The sequence below is a fragment of the Pelobates fuscus genome, chromosome 5 (assembly GCF_036172605.1).
Source record: "Pelobates fuscus isolate aPelFus1 chromosome 5, aPelFus1.pri, whole genome shotgun sequence".
Lineage (NCBI taxonomy): Eukaryota > Metazoa > Chordata > Amphibia > Anura > Pelobatidae > Pelobates > Pelobates fuscus.
This window is the reverse complement of record NC_086321.1, coordinates 334891461-334915526: the sequence shown is the minus strand read 5'-3', so window position 1 is coordinate 334915526 and position 24066 is coordinate 334891461. Positions and strand designations below refer to the sequence as shown.

Below are 24066 nucleotides of genomic sequence, written 5' to 3'. Positions count from 1 at the left end.
TTACAGGGGGTCATAGAGTGCAACTCAATGTTTTATGACTTCTTTGAAAAGGGCACATAATTAAACGTTTGATGTCACTAGGTCACACCACAAAAACTGTTCAATAGAAGTATGACTCAAATAAGAAGATAATTATGTAAAACTATGACATCACTATCCATTTTGGCATGTCAATCTGCCGTGTGGACTATTATGCTTGGATCATCGTGATGATACCACCAACCCATCCTAAGCACAAACACACAACCAAAATGAAGACAGAATCCAGGGTTAAGCAAAAAAAATGTCCTTTTAATAGGTTGATCTGTCAAAAAAAAAAAAAATGCAGTATCTAAAAACACATCCAAAGCTTCTATGAAACACCACCCTTTGTATCAAAAAACAAAAGCTCTGTAATTACTGTATCTTAGAATACGATCAACACCTTGTTAAAGTCACAATGTTTAGTGCTCTAATTATTTAAATGTCACACCCATAAAAAATTAAACCAAGTGCTATTTGCAAAACATCAGTCATATATTTATATATCTGAGAATATAGATTTAGTTCATATTTTTTAGAGAAAGTAGAAAAATAGTCCACGGTTTATGTAGCAAATATACATTTGTGAGTCTCAGAAATAAGTAATATGTTTTATTGTTTATCATAGAGATACTGAAACACCACACAGTGCAACACGTAAAGGTTATCAGGAAGTATATCAAAATTGTAGCACATTTTTAATAATTTCTTTGTATATATATATGTATTACAAAAACGTATAATGCTATGTTACACAATACTAAATATGAGGTCTATAGCTCAACTATGTACAATAGATCAGGTAGGTCTAAAGGTAAGGTTTAACCATCTCTACAAACAAAAAGAGCTGTGCTACTGCTTCTGTTTGATGATTGGCCCTCTATGATTTAAAAAAAAAAAAAAAAAAATTGTTAATTTTCTTTACTGGCCTGCCAGTAGAAACAAAAAAACTGGCTGTTTATCAATTCTTATCACAACGCTTTATTTACAAAAGAATAGACATGCTTAATATCTACAAGAGTATAAATGTCTTTCACCTGAAGATTCCCGTATTTTCTTGCCCCAGTAAACAAAAGAAGTGCTAAGCATCATGGAGATACTGGACTTACTGCAATTTTTCCCCTTATTTATTCAACAGTGTTTGTTACCAAAAAAAACAAACCAAAAAAAAAAAAATGGCACCACAGGAAACAGTATCTTCAGGTAATCAAAATGGCGCCCTCATTTTCACGAAAGTAGCACTCACTCACCACATGCTGCAAGCAGTAACTGGACATGAAGTCCGAGCAGTGATTGTTACAAAGTTTTATTGACTTTGCTAGCAGGAAATAATGTTCCCACTTGATGGTTGCACCACCCTCTCCAGTATTTGACTAGGAATGTCGAAACACTTAAGACAATAACACAATGGCCTCCAGTCACTTATGCCATAACGCAGAACATACATTTTTGGCCCTGTCATCAAAAAAGCTATTTTTTTTTTGTGAAGGATATATTTACAAGATCACATCCTTAATGACTTAGTGACTAAAGGATTACGCTACAAGAGGAAGTTGCGAGATAGGTCAGACCATAAACCCAAAGCCATCAACTTTGAATATTGCTAGGAAGAAATCCAAGATCGAGACATTTCTTTTTCCAATATTTCCTTCAGTGGAATCGACAGATGCAAAACTGGGCAATTTTTATGTATCGGAGCTTGTAGATTGCTTTTTCTTTCTTGCATTTTGAGGTTTTGATGAGAACAGGGATTTCTTTATTAAATGGTTCGCTGACCATAGAGGTTGCCGGTTTGTTGAATGAGGAAATGCATCCTTTGCAAAGACAATAGGCCTCCAGTATTTTATGCGGGTATCGGTTTAAGTCTTCGTTGATCCTAGAAAGGCAAACGTTAAATAGTTTCCTTCATACCATTACAACATCTTCATTACTAAAATGTATTTATGGACAGATAAGTAAGGAAAAGGAAAAAAAAGAATACAGAATGGTACATATATTACCAGAATGTATCATGTCTAAAATCTATGACTAAATTCCAATAATTTGATATGTTTTAATGTGAGCCTCGTTGTTCAAATGAAAATGTCAATTGCAACATTCCAAATGAAGCAGGTCTGTTCACTCAGACCATGGAATGGACTTATCTCCATTTGTGGGAGTGCAAACATGAAATTCAAAGGAGAGTCTAAGCACCATAACCACTACATATTCATAGTAAGTAGTCCTCACAATTCCTTGCCTAGATTTAACTTAAACCTTTCAGGGTTGCGGCTGCAATGGATGGACAGCCATGATATGTGACTCTTGATGTCATTAGTGATGTCATCGGAAAACTGTTCAGGAGCAGGATGACAATGATTGGATAGCGTCTCTTCACTAAACCACTACCCAATTGTAATACCCTCCCTGTACACAAGGTGGTAGAATAAAGAGACTGTTTGATGATTGTGGTGTTTAACTCTGTAACCCCATTTACCTATTTATTTGTCACAATTTTGGTAGATAATTAAGGATCTCTATTCATATTGTATTTTTTAATGGGGAACTGAAGCAGGCAGGCTTTGGTAATTTGTGTATCCTAAGGACCCAAACAGTGTATACTTGTGTTTTAAGGGACACTATAGTCACCATAAAAATGTCATCTTAATGAAGCAGTTTAGGTGTTTTTAAAGTCTCACCGCTCAATTCTGAACTGAAGTGACTGAACCATTTATGAGTTCAGTCACTTTTGTTTCTATTTATGCAGCCCTTGCCACACCTCCCCTGGCTGTGACTCACACAGCCTGCATGTAAAAGCAAATGGTTCAATTTTCAACCAGACATTAACTTACTTTAGAAGATTGTGCTGTAAATTTAACTTTAATCATACACGGGAGGCTCCTGCAGGGTCTAGCAAGCATGTAATGAAGGAAGTTTAAACATTAGATTTCACTTTACAGGAAGTGAATAGAAAGGCTGTGCAAGTCACAAGCAGGGAGGTGTGAATAAGGTGCATAAACAAAGTGATTTAACTCCTAAATGGCAGGGGCATGATCTATACACAAAAACTGCTTCATTAAGTTAAATTTGTTTTTGATTATTGTGTCCCTTTAATCTCAGTGCTGTAGGCAGGAGCAATATTTTCAAACTAACCTACAAATATCTGCACACGTATTTACTCACCTATAGGACCATGGAGAGATGCTCCTGTCTTGGATCAGATCTGATGTCTGATTAACATTCTTGGGGCAATTCTTTAACTCAAGGTCTGGAGTAATGTCCTGTTTGTTAAGATAGAGGAGAGCATCTGGAGCCAATCGGATAAGTCTCTGTTTTAAATGTTCATGTGAAGGTTGTTTACATCTGGTATGTGTTCCATGGCTCTGAGCCCATGGTATCATGACAACGATCAATAAAAGGAACTTCATCTATAAAAACCAAAGGAGAGAAAAAAAAATACATTAAGCTGCTTAACAAAGACGTAGCAGACATAAAAAAAAAAAAAAAACAACAAAAACACTTTCACATTAATTGCCTGACAGGTCCCTTGAAAATACCTGAATGCGGTAATTTAATTACCTCTACTGGAGAACCATTCAATTCTGTCAAGATCTGCTTGCAATGACACATATTTTTAATATAAGCCCTGAGTACCTACCCCACCTGTTGACGCTTAGGGAAAACCTCTGTTTTCCCAGCCAGAGAAGGACACTAACTCATATTTTCTAAGGATTATAAATGAAATATAATAATAAAAAACTTGTAACTACAATTCAACTCCCCCTTGCAACAGGTCCAGAGTGACTAAAAATCATCTTTCACTCACCCTCGGCCCTGACATAGGATCCCATGGTAACGCACACTGGAGTCTTGATCACTTCCATTACGTATACCCAACTTGATATGTGGCAGCCTTAGTACTCCCCTTTTTACTCCTCACCCCCCTCTTTGTTACTACTTCCCTTATTCACCAGTCTGCATGTGTTTTACGATACTACAGGGAACTACGACTATATGGCAGACGGAACCTAGACCCCAACCAATTACATGATGGGACACACCCCTACACTCATCGAATTGTATCTCAATGGCATCGGTGGTTCTCACCACTTTTCCTACAAAAACGAATCATGCTTTTAGACCTTGGCCTTAGCAATCCGCAAACAAAGGAACATAGCCCAGAGGGCCCAACACCTCTTCCACAAGTAACACCTGCAAAACAGACCCCATATTTAGGGTTGGTGGCCTCTCAGTTTCTGCCGTATATCTGATGATTCACATGACAGTGTATATGTAGATATGTTGTTGGTACTCTACCACTGTATTCAACTATCACTGCCTGCATCTTCTCTGTAAACATGCACTTGTTGAAATAAAAACCTTAAAAAAAAACAAAAAAAAACTGACATAACTGTATGTCAAAATGCATGTACTATTCTATACAGACTACGACAAACTTGACTTCACTTTCAAGCTTCAGGGTTAAAGGGTTAATGCCTAAAGGAGCAAAACAAGGACCTTAGTCATCATACAGAACATAACCCAAAAACGATGCCCTACCCATCTAGCAATAAATAATATTTTAGTGTCTTTGGCACCTGTTCACTTAATTTTGCCATTTGGTACTTTTTGCCATAACTAAAATGTATCAAGGTTACACTTCAAAGACCTAGAGATATGTATTCAGATTCAAATTATGACTTGGCCTTCCCAGAAGCCATACTGACGTCCTACAGTCTCTAATGAATTTCCTCTCTAGTCGCTCCTTTCACACCTCACCCCTCTGTCAGTCTTTACATTGACTTCCTTCCTTGAGTCAATTCAAAATACTAATCCATACCTACAAAGCACTGAACAAATCTAGCCCCTGTAATATCTCTTCACTGATTCATAGGTATGACCCTTCTCTTCCACCCTTACTGCTAACTCGCACTTGCAAGACTTCTCGTAGGCAGCTCCTTTCTGTTGGAACAGCCTGCCTACCACCATCAGACTCTCCCCTAGTCTTCAATCATTTAGAACGTGCTCAAAACCCATCTCTTCAGGATAGCTTATGGCCTCCAAGAGTAACCTCTACCTCACATACATGACCTTTGCTCTCTCCTAAAGGGTAGGACTCTACTCTCTCCTCCAGTTCGGCTTCACTCCCACCTTGTTTGATTGCTATCCCGTGTTTTTTTTTGCAGTGCATAGCAAGTGATACAAGCATGTCTGAGGTGCCCCAGAAGCAGTCCTCAGGCTTTTCCTCACTTAACATGCGGGACATATGGATAACAGGCAAATTTTTATATTTTAAGCAGCCTTTTTTTAAATAGGTCATATACAAGCTAATCAGTCAAGTCTAGCTCCTATCGATTGGTACTTATGCTGGCATAAGATGTTTAACTAACGAGGTATATCTTCAGTATTGTTGCTTGCCTAAATGGTTATACATGGATAAACACTTTACAGAGGGATAGAAAGTGTAAAATAGAGGTTACTAGCTAGGACATCTGAACATGTATAAGAACAGGGTAAACCATGGGTTAAAGCACGTAACAGTTTGCACAATCAGGTAAGGTGGCTGCTATTAGTGTATAGCGGGTCTGGTAACTTAGGCACGGAAGGGTATGTCCAGTTCAAGTTCAGCCCACTCCTGACACCGGGAAACGTTGGTGATCTGTTGGGCAGTCCCTCAGGGTCTTGAGCACATGTGGGGGCCAGTGAGACTGAGTGGTCACAGGAGGTCCAATTTTGGTCGTTGTTGTACCTTCCTCTGTTTTGGTCTGCATTTTACTGTGTCCCGTAGTTTGCTTGAGCGCCACTGTGTAAGCCTCCCCTCCGACAGCGCTGGTCTCCCCAGATGGCGGCTTGTAGGTGTGGGTGGTATGTTCCGTTTGCCTGGTTGCTTCCAGCGAGCCGATCTCTTGGTGGCTCCCGGCCCAGAGAGGCGGTTGCCGCTAATGGCGGGTGCTGGACCCCGTGGAATCCACTATGCGATCCGTGGCCATTTTGGGCTGTCCGCCTCTGGACTTTTGCTGGGGGGTCCCGTTGGTGACCATTCGCTTTTGCCGCCATTTTCGCCCAGAAGGCTTCCAAGATAGCTCCAAGCTTAGCCTCTAGGCACCCCTGGGACACTGGCCTGCTTTGAGTGGTTAGTCTCTTTGTTTTGCCGTGGCAGGTATGTGAATCCAGTATTTTGTGAATCTTAATATATTCCGTGGTTCCACTGTGTCTTCCGCTGGGAGCCATCCGCTCTGTAGGCAGTGGAATACGGACCGGGATATCCCCCCGGTCCAGAGGGGGGGAAGCGGAGCTCTGTGTGGTCCTGCTGGGTGAGGAGATCTGGGACGGAGATCAGCCACCTCTCCCCCGTAGCCCCCGCCAGGCCGAAACCACTTGGCAAGGCTTTTGGCGGCCGGCATCCCTGTTTTTCGGACCGGAACACTCCAGACGTCGTCTGTGTTAGGTAAGTCCCTTTTGGGGTCCAGTAGTAAGCAGCAGGAGTTTCGATTTGTCGCTTGGGCAGGTAATGTGCTTGGGAGTTCCTGCAAGTTGCCACCGTCCGCCATGCTGGTCCGGCCCCGCCCCCGTCCTAATGTGTTTTATACCCCACCTCTTCTAGACTGTAAGCTCGTCTGAGCAGGGTCCTCTTCAACCTACTGTTCCTGTAACATGTTGTACTTGTCTCATTTGCCTCTCCCGCCCGTAGCCCCCGCCAGGCCGAAACCGCTCGGCAAGGCTTTTGGCAGCCGGCATCCTGGTTTTTCGGACCGGAACACTCCAGCCGTCGTCTGTGTTAGGTAAGTCCCTTTTGGGGTCCAGTAGTGAGCTGCAGGAGTTTCGATTTGTCGCTTGGGCAGGTAGTGTGCTTGGGAGCTCCTGCAAGTTGCCACCGTCCGCCATGCTGGCCCGGCCCCGCCCCCAGTCATAATGTGTTTTATACCCCACCTCTTCTAGACTGTAAGCTCATCTGAGCAGGGTCCTCTTCAACCTACTGTTCCTGTAACATGTTGTACTTGTCTCATTTATTGTTAAATTTCCCCCTCTTATACTATTTTAAAGCGCTGTGGAATATGTTAGCGCTACATAAATGCCAATAATTAATATATATTCAAACCCTCACATAAAAATGTAAAGACCCTTGAGCATTGCAGCCAACAGGTGAAAACTGCCAGAGTGTTGCATTAGCAACTGAGAATAACATGTGATAAAAAGCACATATGCGTTCTACTGGCTTATGATTCTGTCTGTGAGACTACATACACACATAAAAACATCAGCTTGGAAGCTCCAAGTACCAAAAAAAACGAAACATAAAATAAAATAAAAATGAAACCGCGTAAGGTAGAACATGATATGATGAGAGGTGTAGCAGCCCTGGGGTTGTGTAATGTCTGTTTACTTTTTCACTGTCTGTTTCCTGGAATAGCGATTTTATTTTCCAGAAAGGTTAATTTATGCAGATAAGTTTTCCATAGACTAACATAATAGTATATGAAAGTCCAACAATATTTCCTGGATTAGCCTGTTGGAATCAGAAATGTCTCTGAGTATATGCTGACCGGCATTTTGTTGCACAGAAAAAAGGGAATTAGGTGCATACCCGTAACATGCATATCTAAGAAGTGGTGCTGTCGTAAAGACCAAAATCTATACAAAATACAGATTAACCCCTTAAGGACACATGACATGTGTGACACGTCATGATTCCCTTTTATTCCAGAAGTTTGGTCCTTAAGGGGTTAAACAGTTCACACACAAAAAATAATACAGTTTTAAATTGTACAAGTCTGATTACAAATCACTTATCTCAACAACCAAATATTGAATTTCAGTTCCACCATATTGCCATATTGTGTTAAGCCCACCACTACTTCACAGTACCCCAATACAAGGCTGTCCTACACTAATTTTAACCTGGCGGAAGAATTAAAAAAAATTGTTAACTCTGTGAACCCATACTTAAACCCAAGTTCCCCTTTCTGTACCCTACCCCGAATTATATGTAAAAACCAAGGTAAAGAATCTCTATAAAAACGAGACCAGGAAAGCAGTACCCCTCGGTACACACACCGTAAAAAAAGACAGCTATAAGCTCAACCTTGTTCTGTATACTGTTCATAATGTACAATTTGACTGTCATGTGATCCCATGTCAAGGAATGGTACTTTGTCTGTAATAACAAGGATTATATGGAAGACTGGTCGTAAGACCCTGTTACCGCTCTCCCCTCCACCCCCCCCCCAACCCTTCTTTTCTGTATCCCTATATCCCCTTCTTACAACTTGAAAACAATAAAAACCTTGAATTAAAAAAAAAAAAATTGTTGGCAAAATGCACCAAAGTTATATACAGATGGTGTGACGAAGTGCCCTTCGCCACTTTGTCCTGGAGAGGCCTGCTTGCCTGCCTCCTCCCCTGTGACTATGGCCCTGGACTGTATTGGCCTGGAAAACGTACATTTGGGCATAATGGATTTGTGTATACTGCTCCTGGCCCTTTTAATACTTGGGAGCAGTGTTTCAACATTTTAACTGGCACTTCGAATACAGTCGAAGTGCCGAAGCCATCGAAGTACCAAAACCGTCGAACTATCGAAGCCGTCGAAGTGGCCGCCATTACAGCCGAACACGTGGCGGCGGCCATCTTAAGGCAACCGAACGCGGTCAGCGGTGAACTGCACTTTCCCTTATCCATTCGACACCCCGGCTGGAGACTAAGTCCCGTTCGAACGTTCGAACACTCGTTCGAATGGGACTTTATCATCTTTTCAGGGGAAATAGATCGCCACTCGACTAGCGATCACCGCGGAAGTGTTAACCGCATTTGACTTCGACACTTCGGCAAAAGCCGAAGTGCGTTCGAATATCCGAACACCGATTTCGGATGGAACTTAACCGTTTTTCAGGACAGAAATAGACCGACCACCCAGCCTGAATCTGTGGAACTGTTTTTGGGCATGCAAACAGGCATGCGGTCGGTCCAAAGAGACTTTTTAATATTTCGAGAACCACTGGACGGATTCTCACGAATTTTGGATATGTTGTCCCACAATTTATGTTGTGCATAAAAATGTAAGTTTTATTAATGTACCATGTAAAATGGGAAAGTTATGAAAGTGCATAAAAATTTATAAAAATGTGCAAGTTTTAGCTTGGAGATAATTGAGTAGATATAGTAGGAAACTCAATTATCTCCCCAGCAGAGGGGAGGGAACCTGTGGGCTGTACTATTCTGTTATTGGTTATTTTATGCCTCCCCCTGGGTGTGTCCTGTGTGTACTTTTGGTAATAAAAAGCAGGCTGGGTGTGCCAGCACTTCAGACCTCTTCTTGACCCTTCAAAACGTAGCCTCGTCTCGTTATTGGAGGGAATTGCTGTATCACACTGGGGATTGCTATGCTCTGCATATTCCCCTGAGCTTAATCACTTAGCTCTTTTAAGAGCTTGTTCCTGTTACGCTCTCCTGGAGGAGAGGTCTTCCCCACACGGTCCTGGAGGACAGAAGCCGATCCAGGGTGGAAGGAAGACGGCGCTGCTCCAGTTAAGCTACGGCGGTTGTGGAGCCTTCGGTGGTTGTGGTGTCGTCTGCAGTGCTTGGAGTCCTTTGAGAGCGCTAGGAGCATCCATCAACGGAGGGTACTCGGTCGGAGTACACGGAGCTCCGTTACAGATGGAGACACGACAAACCGATAGAATTGATTAATAAATGTGAAAAATAATTGCAAGTACATTTAGCAGAAGAAGAGTGGATAGGTTCCTTAATCAAATATATATAAACATATACATTGCTTAAATCTTACTGAAACGCAATTCAAACTCTCAAACAGAGGGTACCTAACATCTAAAGTAAATCTTCCTGGAAATGTAATGTTAATGAAGGCAATCTGATTCATACACGGTGGCATTGTGCACCCATAAACACATTCTGCAAAGATATAATCAATGTGATATAACAGAAACGAAATTAGCATTTAAGCCTGAAGTGGTCCTGTTAAACCTGCACTGGCCAAAAATGACAAAAAAGAAACTAATGTTAAAACTACATATTATTACGGCCGCTAAATTACTTTTAGCACGAAACCGAAAAAAATTGACAATCCCATGCACCCAAGAACTAATTAAACAAGTCATATGGCAGGCAAAAATGGGAAGGGGTATCCTGGTGAACTTAGAAAATAGATATACTCAAATAGAAGACTGAGATACATGGATAAGCAAAATGGAAACGTCAACCAAACAAATACAAATCCATAGAGTTAAAAAGTGACCCCTCTTCCCCCTAAATCTTTATTTATTTTTAATTTTGGGGGGTTAAATAACTACAAAACTGGAGCTGGAAGTAATATCGTATTTCTCCTCTCCTGACCTTAGTATGTAATAATGAAGTTGGGTATAACTGATATTCAGTTCCAGAGAGGAGCGGTAACAGGGAAGAGGAAAGGAGGAGATGGGATGAACGTATAGAACTCCCCAAAATGGGCAGATAAACAGAATACAAAAATTAATTGTAATATAATGGATGCAAGATGTGCTCTCTCTCTCTCCAAAAGTAAGCAGGGAAAGAAGATTGATAGATAGGAACTTCACAAAAGGATTTAAAAAATAGGGTGGGGGTAGGGGGGGTATATGGGTGGGATATGGGGAGTTTAATAAGAAACATGGAAACATTTAATACATTAACCAGGAGATATTTATGATGACAAGAGTACCAAGGCCTGAATTATTGAAGCATCAGCAAAAATAATACAAGGCAAGTACTGTACATAAAAAAAACATTTAAAAAAACATTTTTAACCTGACAGATTAACATGTAATTTTATGGCAAGACATGAAGCTTCATATTTGCTTATCTTTCTTAACTATTTCTTTGCTGCTGGGAGGTTGAGTTAATGATGTACAAGATTTAACTAATCAGAGTGTACAAGCATAGAATATAGTGTCCTCAAGCTCCTCCCACTTCCTCTTTCTTTGCTGCTTGCCTCCCAGGCGAGTCTACTCCAATTATATTGCCTTTTGTTTTAGGCTAATTATATATTTGTTTATTCTTTTATATGATACACACTTGTTTACACAGGTCCTTTTTACATCATTACTAGTCACTATTACCACAATAATATTCACATCATCCACATTAATACTTTTCATGACTAACTTCCACTTTAAATATCTGGCGACCTCCGTTCCCCACGGAGGTTCACTTGGATTATTAATTATATCTGGCCCCGGCTCTCTCCTCAGAAGAGACCGCGGCCATTTTTTTCCGACGGCTTTCTTCCGCTCGTTCCACACTGTAGTCGGCTAGATAACGGTCGGAATTATCCCAGATGCTCACCGGATCGGTAAGTACCTACTGAGTCCCTGAACAAATGTCTTTGTGTATTCTCTAATTAGGACCCTGTGTTTCACTTTGCCCTTATTTTTCCTTTCAGACTTCTTTCAAAAAAATACTTTTGCTTTGACTGTGTTTAACAATAAAGGAGGGCTTTTTGCGGGTGACCCCCACTGTTGCATTCAATTGTCTGTGTATATTTGTGGGTGACCCCCACCATCATTTAATAATAAGTGTATTAACCACTTAAGATCCTACTGCACTTTTCAATTTGAGTCTATTTGTGGGTGACCCCCAATTTCAATTAACACTATAGTGTCTTACCCATTTAATACTTCTGTTTAAGGGTGAACTAGCCTTTGAAATGATTAAGAGTCCAAACATGTCTGACCAAGCTGAGCCTGCAATCACGCAAGAACTGCGCACCTGGCTCATTTTCACTATTATGGAATCCATCCCTAAAGCTTTAGCAGCTTTTCACACTAAATCTTGTACTGAAGTTAACCCCACCATACGCCTCCCCTCTGACTCCGAGGACTCTCAGCCTTCGTATCAGGAGGAGGTATCACGTAAACGTCCCTGGAAAGGGAATAGTGCATCAGCAGGAAAAGGCAAGGCTTCCGCCAAGTCCCTTAAACGCTCATCCACCCGTCCAGCCCAGGCCACCTCAGACCCTTTAGAGGGTTCTACCTCTATGACTGATGACTATTATCTCGTCCACAGCGAATGCGCTACCAGATCCCCCATCAGAATTTGTTAAAGAGACCTACCTAGATACAAATTCAGATCGAAATCCTCCAAAAACCAAAGAACCCAAATCAGACATCCTTCTGGATACGTCGGGCGCTCCCTTTTTCGATCCTAGGGTCATTAAACACCCTCGTTCGGCCGGAGTGGCCCCACCTGCCCACATAGCCAAATTTTGCAGAATGTGGCTACAAAAGCCACTTGTAAAAGAAGTATGTGCCAAACTCAGAGCCGAATGCCCTCGGCCTACCATACCTAACAAAGTGGCTCTCGAATTCGACCCCATGTTAGTAACCTTCCTCAATAGAACAGGCAAAGACCCTCGTAAGGGCATTGAACAAGGCCTAAAATCTACCCAAGATAAACTCATGGATATAGCTGGCCCCATTGTGCAAATTTTTATTTTAGCAGACCTAGGATCCCGAGAATTGGGACCAGAAGCCAATGGCTTACTTTTTGGAGACTCTTTTATAACAGACCTATCAAAACATGTATCGGTCTTTACTACCTTGACCAAAGCCCAATCCTCCCTACGCAGAGTATTTTGCTCACAGTCACAGCGTTTCTCCGGGAGAGCTGGGTGTTACAGAGGACGAACGACCAGGAGAGCAGCCTTCACAGGCTACAGGCCTCATCCCACGGACAACTATTGGAGCTCAGGAACTACTCCCCCTTACCATCGGCAGTTGTTTACTAACAGGGGATTCATACGACGGCGTGGATCTGCCTCCCTACGTGGACGCATTGCTCCAGGTAATAACCCCTTTTTCTCTCAATATTCCTATAGCAAGCCGACTAACCCATTTTTTTCAGCAATGGGAATTGCTTTCACAAGATCTATGGATCCTAAACACTGTCAGGGGTTACAAAATAGACTTGCTTTCCACTCCTTTTCAGGATACACCACCCACACCTCTGAGAATGTCCACAACAGACGACCTCACAGTACAAGTAGAATTACACAAACTCATGGACAAAGGAGCGATCGAAAGATCGCCTTTCCCACACACATTCATCAGCAACATCTTCCTGGTTCACAAGAAGACAGGAGATCTTCGCCCTATTATCAATTTAAAAGACCTGAACCGACAGGTCAGTTACCGACACTTCAAGATGGAAGGCATCCATCTTCTAAGGGACCTCCTCTGCGTGGGAAACTGGTTTTCGAGATTCGATCTTAAGGATGCTTATCTCACAGTCCCTGTAACTTCAACCATCAAGCCTTTCTTCAGTTCATCTGGCAAGGGGAGATTTGGCAGTTCATTTGTCTGCCTTTCGGCCTTTGCTCGGCGCCATGGTGTTTCACTAAACTGATAAAACCAGTGATGGCGCTACTCCGATCGCAGGATACGATCCATTATCTATCTAGACGACATTCTGGTCATGGCTCAGAATCCAACTCTGCTCTGCCTACATACAGACATGACAACCGCGTTGCTACAAAACCTAGGGTTTGTCATAAACTTCCAGAAATCGGCCTTGGAACCCTCACAGATGGTTCAATTCCTTGGGTTTTTTAATAGATTCGATAGAAGCACACTTAGAATTGCCTTCCATGAAAATAAAGCCGAGAAAGAGAGACATCTGCAAATTACTCTCATCCCAAAACATTCGCTTACGCGATCTGGCGATCTGGCAGCCTCCATCCAGGCTATTTACCCAGGACCATTACACTATCGAGCCATGCAGCGGCTCAAAACATACTACCTACACCGGTCCACTTCATACGATCAGTTGATCTCCCTCACAGACGAAGTTCGCATAGAACTCCACTGGTGGCTCCACAACATGGAAGCTTGGAATGGCAAAGCCATATTCGGATTCCAACCAGACTTTGTCCTGGAATCCGATGCCAGCCTCCTAGGTTGGGGCGCCACGTGCTCAGAAAGGTCCACCGGGGGACTATGGTCCCTGTAACAGACGGTTTTGCACACGAGGTTAAAAACCGTTTAGGCGATATTCCCCTTTCCAGATGCAGAGGCAGCTACAGTAAGCACCAATCTCCCAAACTGCAAACTACACGAATCCTGGAAACAGCCGAACAGGTAAAATCATATGAAAGGTTTACACTCCTGGCAGTCAGCATACAATCCAATTCCCCCAATAACGAGACTACACTTCGTTTTACCAGATTCAGGGTCTTCGCGAACCCCTCTCGCTAGACCTTTTCGCGTCTCGGCTGAACCGCCAGACAGAGGCCTTCTTCAGCTGGCTTCCAGACCCCCAATCCTGGGCAGTAGACGCCTTTTTACACCCGTGGCCAAAGACGGGAGCATACACGCTCCTGCCTTTCTCCATGATACAACGCACCATCTACCGGATCAAAACTCTGGGAGTGAAAATATTAATTGTAACTCCATTATGGAGGGCCCAGACCTGGTTTCCAACTCCGTGAATTATCCAATTCTACTGCCCCAGTGCCACGACATCCTCAGGAATCCAGTAGGGGACTGTCATCCTCTCGCTCTTCAGGAGAGACTCCAACTAGTTGCCTGGACTGTTTCAGGGGATCCTGGAATGTGTCAGGACTTCCGACAACAGCTCAGACACTCCTATGGGATTCCTGGGCACCAGGCAGTAGACGCGCCTACCTTTCTGCTTGGCAGACATGGGTCAGCTGGTGTTTGGAAAAGGGATATCGATTCCTTTTCAGCATCTCTCACGGCCATTCTGAATTTCTTATCCACCTTATTTGATCAAGGCAAATCCTACAGATCGATCAATGTGTTTCGATCCGCTATTTCAGCGGCTCACAACTCTATTGATAATGCTTCCATAGGTAAACACCTCTCTGTCTGTAGACTCTTGAGAGAAATTCGACTGGCTAGACCACCCCAGCCATCTAGACCACCCCAGCCATCCCTTTGGGATGTCACCCAAATCTTCGAATTCTTGGAATCCAGGCCCCCCAACGAAGGTCTGACACTTCGACAACTTTCAGCCAAACTAGCAGTACTTCTATGCCTAGTCTCCTTTCGTAGCATTTCGGATATACGAGCATTTGACCTACATGCTGTCAGTTTTACACCTGAAGGGGCCAAATTTAACATCACCAGACGCACACAAAAAAACTCTTCTTCAGTTTTCTAACTCTTCTTCAGTCACTTTACTGAGAACTGTCACAAATTCAAAGTTAATTTAAAGGGATTTTGAAATTTAAGGCCAACGTTGCCAAACTGGACAAATTCTCCAAGTCAAGTATGCTCCCATACTTTGACCAATTCCTAACAATTCTCACATTTGTTATTAACCCTGTAAAAATCTCCTAGATTTACTACAGGTGAGAGTACTGAGTGAAGAAAATACTGGCAGAATATTTTTAGGACTTTAATTATTGCACTTTGTTTATGGAAAAGGCCATGATATCGAGCATAGATGCTGACATAACAAAATACATATTTGAAATGCACATTTTCAACCCTTATTTTCTAACAATTGCAAATGTCTCATTCTTACCCTAAGGCAAGTTTTATAATACTGTCCATGAGAGAAACTGATCTGCAATTTTAATTTCTCATATAATGGCACAGTTTCACAGTCTATCTTTTGTACATCTTGTTAAAGTTTCAATAAAAAATTAATGTTTGAAATAAAATATCTTTATGCATTCTCCAATTGCCTTCTGAAGACACATTACTTAAGAGCAATGAAAAGTCCACGTGATTTTAGAATAAATACACCTGTGTCTGGACGGCCCTGGAGATTGTTAGAAAACATATTTAGGCCAACAGTAATATGAAAACCAAGATGTTCAAGCAAAACAAGTCCAAAACAAGTTTTATAGAAAGTCTCTAACTTTTGACCTCATCGAGAACAGTGGTCTCCAGCCCAGTCCTCATGGACCACCAACAGTTCAGGATTTATGTATTTCCCTTTTTTATTCAAATGGAGATACTGACAAAACCTGGACTGTCGTCCATGAGGACAGGGTTGGGGACCACTTATCTAGACACGGGGTAGGCATGTTTGGTATTATATGAGATGTAGTCCACAACAACTGAGTGCTGAAGGTTGTCTACCCTAGATCTAGAATATTAAATCCACAATTAAACTGGAAAGAATATGACACAATTACAACTCTGTCCAGATAATGTAATCCACCAAAACTGAGCATCAGTCCAATGGAAACAACATTCCACTTAGAGTTTGCCAAAAAGTGTGTCGGAGAGACAGCAATCATACGGAAAAAAGTTTGAAGAGACACAAGTCATCTGATGGGCAGAGTTGTCTGGCTGGGTTCTATGTTGGGGAAACCTAAGATTTTTGCTAAGCTGATTTAATAATTAAGCCCAATATTTATTGCGTTATAGTGTTCATGTGTTTATGCACACAAAAAGTACTATAATAATGATAACCTAAACTGCTGAGGTTGTTAAAAACAAAAAGGCTGATACAACATGTGGAATGTTTTAAAGCTCCAATGAAAAGATTTCAAGTCAACGATTAAAAATTTGTAGACTTTAGGAACTGAAGAGACACGTTTATATGACTTTTTTATAGGCGGTATATATGTAGAGCATTGATAAACATCTAATTTATATACTCTGGAGTAAGCAGAAATATTTGTAGGAACCATGCCTCAAATGTTCAGCTAATTGCTAAGCTGTGTCTTAGGTGACAAGTTCATTATAAATTTATAAATTTATTTATTTAATTTTAAGGTGTATTGCAGATTACCGGGAAATGATTCAGAGTTTTGGTTGTGAGAAGTTGATGAAAGGTGGAAGGACTTGAAGAGTGACTGGATGTGAGAAAAGAAAGATACAACAGAAACCAGACATCAAGCCATTTCAAAGAAACATTTATACATGTGGAATGAAAGTAGTGTGCTGTTTCAATTGCTGAACTAGGACTTGCGAAACTTGTGTCAGAAAATCTTAGACCGCATCAAAAAATTCCACAAGGTGTCTTATGCAGATTGGAGAATTTCAGTCAGAAAGTGAAATTAATATTGTTTTAACTTTTATTATATAGACTGTTCTTTACCTCACTTCAGTAAAATCAATTGAAGTGTTTACTGGATAAGGTGTGTATTGGAGGTAAATTATTATCATTATCTAGTGCCGTGGAGGTAAAAAACACCTACCTTCACGGCACTAGATAATGACTACCACAATCATCCCAACATATTCTGTCCTGATGTGGAATTCCGGTAAAATCTAATTTTATTTAAGGTGGAAATAAAACTGATATTTCCATTCACGGTTTAAAGACGCACACTCAGACTGACAGGGTTATTAACAAAAATGAGAATTCAAAGTGAATTCCAAATCTAAGGGAAAAAATTGTTTGTCTACTTTGGCCTGAAATGTGAAATTCTCTTTGAATTCTCAGTTTAGTGAATAATCCTGTATACACATCCATCTAAAGATCACTTTCTTTCACTGTCAGGCTGCCAATCGGCATGCTTTACTCTTTAAAGCAGGGCTGCCCGAAAGTCATATCCACAGATGTTTTAAAACTACAGCCTCCATGATACTTTGCAATTCTAAAGGCATGCAAAGCATCATGGGGGTTGTAGTTGTACATCTGGGGAGCTACCTTTTGGGCACAGCTGCTCTAATGAATGCACCAATTACCAATCAGATTGGTACGTGTGTGTGTATATATGTATTTAATATAATATAATCCCATTTGATTGGTGTATTATATATATAGTATAATAATTGTTGTATAATATATTATATAATCCCAGCCCACTTGGGTGTTTATCTTTACATTGCAGGGACAAAACAATGCTGCAGGTGTAAATTCTTTAAGTTAATAACCCTGTAGGATAAAATGAGTATATCTCCGAAACTGTATCATAGTGTCAGCTTTATGGTGTCAGGAGATACCCCATCATGATTTACATATACAAACAATCATGAATTCAGCATAGATACAATAACAAGTTATTTAAAGAGGGATTTACTTGTCAGACAATAGAAAATTAAATCCCTGCTTATCTTTGCTTTTACCAAGATCAATAATAATAAAAAAAAATAAAAAATTATACCTTTTCAACTAGGTAAGTAAATGTCAACCCTGTTACAACTCATTATTTACTGCAATTAAAAGTTACAAAAGATAGCACTCCAAGGACTTATCTAAAATATAACTTTTATTTACCTTCAATAAAAATCACACTGTCAACGTTTCACCTTGATCCCCCTCAAGCTTTCATCAGGAAAGCTTGAAGGGATCAAGCTGAAACGTTGACAGTGTGATTTTTATTGAAGGTAAATAAAAGTTATATTTTAGATAAGTCCTTGGAGTGCTATCTTTTGTAACTTTTGTATTTTTGGCTGACAAGCACCGGGCATTACATATATTTGGTATTGGTGGAGTGCAAGATTTTTTTGTTTTATATATATATATATAAATATATATATATATATATATATATATATATATATATATATATATATATATATATAATATTATTCTTTTTTTAAAGTGTAACTATGAATAAATAAAAAAAATAGCATTTTGCAAGTCTATAAATGTTAACAAAGAAATGAACGTGGTTCATTATTATTATTATTATTATTATTATTATTATTATTATTTATATAGCGCCAACAAATTTCGCAGCCCTATAAAATTCACTGTCATACTCATTGGAATACTTTGGAGGAGATATTTTTAGTGTTTAATATTAATATTAATATTCAACAGGTTTATTTACTTGAAACCAAAAGATGATTTAAAAAAAAAAACAAGACTACACGTTATTTTTTTTCACAGCAGTCAAATAAAAGTAAACAAAGCAATATAAAGATATGATTTGAAGAGAAAACAGCAAATGGAAAATATACATTTTCATGACTGAGCTTATCTGTATCCCGAACAACAACAACAACAAAAAGTTTAAATGAACACAAACAATCTCTGTCTATCTTTAAATATTTTATTTGGGTAATACCTGTTACAGCTTCACAAACAGGTTATCCTGATTGGAATGAGGACAGATGTTACAGCCCATTTCTATTTGATGTGACTACAGGAGCAAGAATGCAGCAATGTGTGTGCGTATGATATATATGTTCATTTAGAATATATATATATATATATATGTCATAATAGTTAAAATTCGTATCTTGAAATACCTTTTTTATTTTTTATTGTCACTTTAACCCCTGTATCACAACTCAACTTTGAATTCTATGTGTTGTCTTGCTCAGAAATGCTTCAGACTTGAGAAAGGGAGGTTCTCCCGAAAGCTTGTCATTAAAAAATTCTGTTAGTCCAATAAAAAAGGTATTACAAGATACGAATTGTATCTGTTTTTTACATCTACATCACTGGACTAATACGGCTACAATCTCTACTTAAACATCATAATAGTTAGATAGACAGAGAGATAGCTTTCTTTTTTTAATTTTTGCAAATATTAGGAATGGTCCAGACTGCAAGTCAATGGTTATTATTGTACATTTGCAAATTTTTTCTTTCAACGGTGCCTAAATAAAGTACCGTATATACTCGAGTATAAGCCAAGTTTTTCCAGCAAATTTTTTGTGCTGAAAAACCCCAACTCGGCTTATACGCGAGTCAATGTCTGTATTATGGCAATTTGCATTGCCATAATACAGACTGGGGCTGTGGGGGCTGCAGAGAGCGTTTACTTACCTCTCCTGCAGCTCCTGTCAGCTCCCTCCTCCTCCGCGCCGGTCCGTTCAGCACCTCTGCCAGCTCCCAGTGTAAGTCTCGCGAGAGCCGCGGGGTCATAGTGCGGCCGCAAGACTTACAGTGTGAGCTGGCAGAGGGAGCTGACGGGACCGGCGCGGAGGAGGAGGGAGCTGACAGGAGCTGCAGGAGAGGTAAGTAAGAGCTCTGCCAGCCCCCCTCCTACACAGTGCCCATCCACTGGACCACCAGGGAGTGAGAGCCCCCCTCCCTGCCATGTATCAAGCAGGGATGGGGGACGAAAAAAAATTAAATAATAATAAAATAAAATAATAAAAATAATAATTAAATATAATAAAACATAATAATAAAAAAAAACATTAATTTAATTTAAAAACAATAATGATAAAATTGCCCACCCCCCACCAAGGCTCTGCAACACACACACACACACACACACTTCATTCATACACACACTTCATTCATACACACACACACTGCACTCATACACACACACTGCATTCATACACACACACACTGCATTCATACACACACACACTGCACTCATACACACACACTGCACTCATACACACACACTGCACTCATACACACACACTGCATTCATACACACACTGCACTCATACACACACTGCACTCATACACACACTGCACTCATACACACACTGCATTCATACACACACACTGCACTCATATACACACACTGCATTCATACACACACTGCACTCATATACACAGACTGCATTCATACACACACACTGCATTCATACACACACTGCACTCATATACACACACTGCACTCATATACACACGCTGCACTCATATACACACGCTGCACTCATATACACACGCTGCACTCACACACGCTGCACTCACACACACGCTGCACTCACACACACGCTGCACTCACACACACGCTGCACTCACACACACGCTGCACTCACACACACACTGCACTCATACACACACACTGCACTCATACACACACACTGCATTCATTATATACACACACTGTAAATAAATATTCAATTAATATAATTTTTATAGGATCTAATTTTATTTAGAAATTTACCAGTAGCTGCTGCATTTCCCACCCTAGTCTTACACTCAAGTCAATAAGTTTTCCCAGTTTTTTTGGGTAAAATTAGGGGCCTCGGCTTATATTCGGGTCGGCTTATACGGTAAGTGTTTTTTAGATTTTTCTAAGAAGGACCCTTGCGTGCATTCACATTTTTGTTTGTACATAATAAAGAGCAAGTTAATACACATAAATATATGTTTGACTGTGTACATATTAAATACAATATTGCAATGAAATGATAATATATATAATGATTATATATAATATATGAAAAAAAGAGTGTCAATTTCTAAGGGAGTTTGGCACATTTTTCACAATTTGCTATATTTGCTTAAATATTGCATATTGATTTCTATGTACACAAAAATGTGAAATGTATTGCTCAGATTTTCAGATTTTCTCATAAAAATAATAATAATATAAATAAATAAAATACAAATATATATTGTTTAAATTTTGTACACTTGTGTACCTATGCACCTTTTTTACTTTTTTTGTTTATAGAAGGATGTACGAATGTAGTAGAAATAAGATGTACCAATGAAAAAGATTGCTTAAACCGTTAACCCTTTCTCCACTAATATCTTACGGACACGTGCCAGTCCTTTTCACAAATGTCTTGATAGTAACTTTTAACCCCAAAAGCAGGGCGAAATCTTAGAATTGGTCTTCACACGTTTAATGTTATCATGTATCCATTAACAGAAAAAAGGAGAAAAAAAAAGAACTCTTGTAAATAAATGTCCGTCCACGCTTATCTCTCAAGTATAGCCGAAGCTTAACCAGAACTTACCTTCATGTGCCAAATCCTGATTCTGAGACTTTAAATGAAGGAGCGAGGAACTTGTTTGTGAAATCAAATCACCTCTTACCTTTATAACCTTCCTTCTTGTGACATCAGCTTTGAATATGATAGGGTTGTCAGAGCCAGCTTCCTTATTGTGATTTTTTTTAGTAGTAACCTGAAACTCAGCAAACAGCAGGTTCATGTATTCATGCTTGAATGCCAGAAGGGAACAGGTTGCACATCGACACACCCAGATTTGTCATAACTACTCTGTGCACTTTGCACCTCACACAGGTGTACTAAAAGGTCCTGCCTAATTCAGGGGAAAGTTAAAGAACAGACAGTTGTGTATAAAAGTAATGCTTTTCTAATTGATAAAGAGGGGTACAAGATAAATTGGGGTTCTACCATTATCAAGAATGTTAATTTGGCTTTGTGGCCTATTATCTACAGTGGTTTATCTGATGGGGTAAAAACAAAGTTTGAAAAAAATTTGAAAAAAATATACATAGCTGTGAAAATACCTAAATACATATAAAAACACCCAAACTGTTCATACAAATAACATAAATAATAACTACTTTGTCATTGTAATTTTATTAAGAGAATGATAATAGGAATCAACTAGTCAATAAAAATGCACAAAAATAAGTCCTGCGCTCAAACTCCCACTACCCCTGGGTGGCAGCAAAGACCATAGCACCAATACATACTGTACAAAACAAAGAAAGAATAGCCCAAATCTCTATGCATATTTAAATGTAGGTTATTTAGTAAATCCCACTTTCTCTCTGTTTTTTTTTTCCCTTGAGTGTGTTTTTTTTTATCAATCAGTAAATAAGTTCGGATTTTAAAAATTATAAAGAACATATGAAAAGGTCTACAGGTCAGAAGTATAATCAATACTAATAAATCAATTTCTATGTTTACTTAATACAACGAAAAGGGTGGATCAACCTTTAGTAACCTAAAGACGGTAGAAAGAAAAAAACAGGGAGTGGGAGGAATCGATACAAATATGATGGTAAATAAGAAAAAGGTATGGTATACAAGCATGGAAATTTTGGAGTTTGGTGTATAGTGAACAGGAGATTATGGTTTGGAGGCAACAACAAAAAAAGATAAATACAATTTCAACTGAGAACATCCAACCCTATGTTGGAAGTTGTGGAGGCAAGGAGTAATCTCCGGTGGAACCCAAGTAAGAATTCAAACTGTTCTAAAACTCTTTGACAACTTAGTGCACTCCTGGCACCATAAACACTTTAGTGTGTTGTAGTGGTTATGGGGCTTAGAGTCTTTAAGCAGAATATTTGGTAGAAATAAAATCCCAGAGTAGAATTTTGTCAATTCAAAATGCACAGGTCCATACTTTCCAGGAATTTGCCTGTCCAACAACTCTATGTTTGCCTGTCCAACATGGTCTACGCTGAGACATGACAAATAGTGATGTCGCGAACATAAAATTTTCGGTTCGCGGATGGCGAACGCGAACTTCCGCAAACGTTTGCGAACCGGCGAACTGGGCGAACTGCCATAGACTTCAATGGGCAGGCGAATGTTAAAAACCCACAGGGACTCTTTCTGGCCACAATAGTGATGGAAAAGTTGTTTCAAGGGGACCCCTGGACTGTGGCATGCCGGAGGGGGATCCATGGCAAAACTCCCATGTAAAATTACACAGTTGATGCAGAGTCTTGTTTTAATCCATAAAGGGCATAAATCACCTAACATTCCTAAATCACAATGGATATGATTGACACTTGACATATGACATATTGACACATTGACATATGGATTGACACCTGTCCTCAGACACCCTGATACACACTGACACAGAGCAGAATAGGGACTGTTCCCCCTACATAGGATCACTTGACAGATATGGATTGACACCTATCCTAAGGATCCCTGATACACACTGACACAGAGCAGAATAGGGACTGTTCCCCCTACATAGGGTCACTTGGCATATATGGATTGACACCTGTCCTCAGAGACCCTGATACACACTGACACAGAGAAGAATATGGACTGTTCCTCCTACATAGGGTCACTTGGCAGATATGGATTGACACCTGTCCTCAGAGACCCTGATACACACTGACACAGAGCAGAATAGGGACTGTTCCCCCTACATAGGGTCACTTGGCAGATATGGATGGACACCTGTCCTCAGAGACCCTGATACACACTGACACAGAGCAGAATAGGGATTGTTCCCCCTACATAGGGTCACTTGGCAGATATGGATTGACACCTATCCTAAGGATCCCTGATACACACTGACACAGAGCAGAATAGGGACTGTCCCCCCTACATAGGGTCACTTGGCAGATATGGATTGACACCTGTCCTCAGAGACCCTGATACACACTGTCACAGAGCAGAATAGGGACTGTTCCCCCTACATAGGGTCACTTGGCAGATATGGATTGACACCTGTCCTCAGAGACCCTGATACACACTGACACAGAGCAGAATAGGGACTGTTCCCCCTACATAGGGT

The 24066-nt window shown here is 40.2% G+C and overlaps 1 protein-coding gene across 2 annotated transcripts in view; it reads right to left on the bottom strand.

Moving 5' to 3' along the window:
- Positions 1–283: 283 nt before the first annotated feature.
- LOC134611641 (interleukin-17D-like) overlaps positions 284–24066 on the bottom strand; it is a 32974-nt gene continuing 9191 nt past the window's right edge. The window contains exons 1-3 of one of the 2 annotated variants that reach the window (XM_063455730.1): positions 21564–21671; positions 3184–3428; positions 284–1897 (exon numbers count right to left, since the gene is read on the bottom strand). In XM_063455730.1, coding sequence (XP_063311800.1) covers positions 1672–1897; positions 3184–3428; positions 21564–21569 — 477 coding nt within the window. In that variant the 5' untranslated portion in view covers positions 21570–21671 and the 3' untranslated portion in view covers positions 284–1671. Of the gene's footprint in view, positions 1898–3183; positions 3429–21563; positions 21672–24066 lie in introns of those variants that run through there. The other variant, XM_063455731.1, reaches the window with a different exon arrangement.